The sequence below is a fragment of the Grammomys surdaster genome, unplaced genomic scaffold (assembly GCF_004785775.1).
Source record: "Grammomys surdaster isolate TR1022 unplaced genomic scaffold, NIH_TR_1.0 218, whole genome shotgun sequence".
NCBI classification, from domain to species: domain Eukaryota; kingdom Metazoa; phylum Chordata; class Mammalia; order Rodentia; family Muridae; genus Grammomys; species Grammomys surdaster.
This window is the reverse complement of record NW_021604663.1, coordinates 3,519,241-3,520,686: the sequence shown is the minus strand read 5'-3', so window position 1 is coordinate 3,520,686 and position 1,446 is coordinate 3,519,241. Positions and strand designations below refer to the sequence as shown.

Below are 1,446 nucleotides of genomic sequence, written 5' to 3'. Positions count from 1 at the left end.
TCAGGCATCCTTCCTTGGGGATGGGGATGTCCTAGCAGAAGGACATGAAGGCAGGGAGAAGTGTGTCACATTCTCCCTCGAGGCCACCACTGGCTTTTCCTCGAAGACTTTCTGCAGTGCTTCTTTTATGGACTTCCTACTCCTCTTCCTCCTCAGACTGCCTACCACAAAGTAGACAATTGGGTTGACACTGCAGTTTATATTGGACACCAGGTCTAGGTAGAGGAGGGCTGCCTCTATAGAATCATCATTAGAATAGTAACAGTAGCTGATGAGAAACAACAACTTCACGGGCATGGCAAAGGCGAGAAACAGGATGACGGTAGCCACGATGATCACATAGAGTTTGGCCGGCTGACGTGGCTTCAGGTTACAGCAGATTTGGATGAAGAGGATCAAATTAGAGAAGACCATGAGAGGGACGAAGACCAGGAAAGTCAAGGTACTGGAGAATATGTACACATACAAGCATTCTGGGAACTGGGGATCCCCTAGCATAGAGCAGAAGAAGCTTTCCAAACCAGACACGAGAAAAGCGAGGGCCCACAGCAGTGTACAGGCCACAGCCGACTGGTGTTTCGGGCGTCGGCAATGGTACCAGATTGGGTAAAGCACGGAGAGGCACCGCTCCACACTGATGGCCGTGAGGAGGTGCAGGCCCATGTTGTAGCCAAAGATCATGAAGAGGATGATATAGCTCATTAGGGTGAAATCGAAGATCTCGAAAATCTTCACTATCTGAATGCTGGATGAACAGAGGAGGACCATGAAGTCGGCAACGGCGAGATGCAGGATGTAGATGGTGTATGGCTTCCTCTTGATACAGAAGATCAGGAACCATATCAAAAGGCCATTCCCAGCCATTCCCAGGGAACAAATGACCAGAGTGAGTGAGGTAAAAGTGTATTCAGTCACATACTCCAAATACCAGGTGGTTTCATTTTCGCTTTCATTTCCGGTGGATTGTGTGGATTCCAGAGGACACAAGGTCGTTGCCAACGGCTCCATCCCAGGGAGATCGCTTTCTCTGTGGCCTCCTGTGGTCAGAAATGGGAGGTGGTGACAGGTGCTCTGCATCTCAAAATGGTTTTGTATTACTGGGGAGGCGCTCTCCCACACTGAGGAATGAGGGAAGCCAGAGCCCCCTGCCCTAGCTTCTTGTTTTCGTGCCCAGGCTCATTTCCCCTGTCAGCTCTCTGCCCAGTAGACGCCCCTGACACGTCCACATGCCCTCCGCTAACACTAGGACTGACTCCCGACCTCTGCCCCAGCTACCGGCACCTTCAACAGTTCTGTTTTGCTCATGGATGTATGGGAAAGCCCTCCATGTTTCTTATGTCTAAGAGCTCTTACCAGAATGAGGAGACAGAATTAGGAACAGGAGTTTTAAAATGATACATGGCAATACATTGATACAATTTAAACTGTGGCTGGGGACACAGCTCA

The 1,446-nt window shown here is 49.9% G+C and overlaps 1 protein-coding gene across 1 annotated transcript; it reads right to left on the bottom strand.

Moving 5' to 3' along the window:
• LOC114625488 (mas-related G-protein coupled receptor member H-like) lies at positions 1-1,008 on the bottom strand. Its single transcript, XM_028772759.1, has one exon. It carries the CDS (start codon positions 1,006-1,008, stop codon positions 1-3), a length of 1,008 nt encoding a protein of 335 aa, XP_028628592.1.
• Positions 1,009-1,446: the final 438 nt, after the last annotated feature.

Excerpts from the sequence above, each read along its gene's own strand:
- LOC114625488 (XM_028772759.1), bottom strand. The coding sequence starts at position 1,008 with ATGGAGCCGTTGGCAACGACCTTGTGTCCTCTGGAATCCACACAATCC.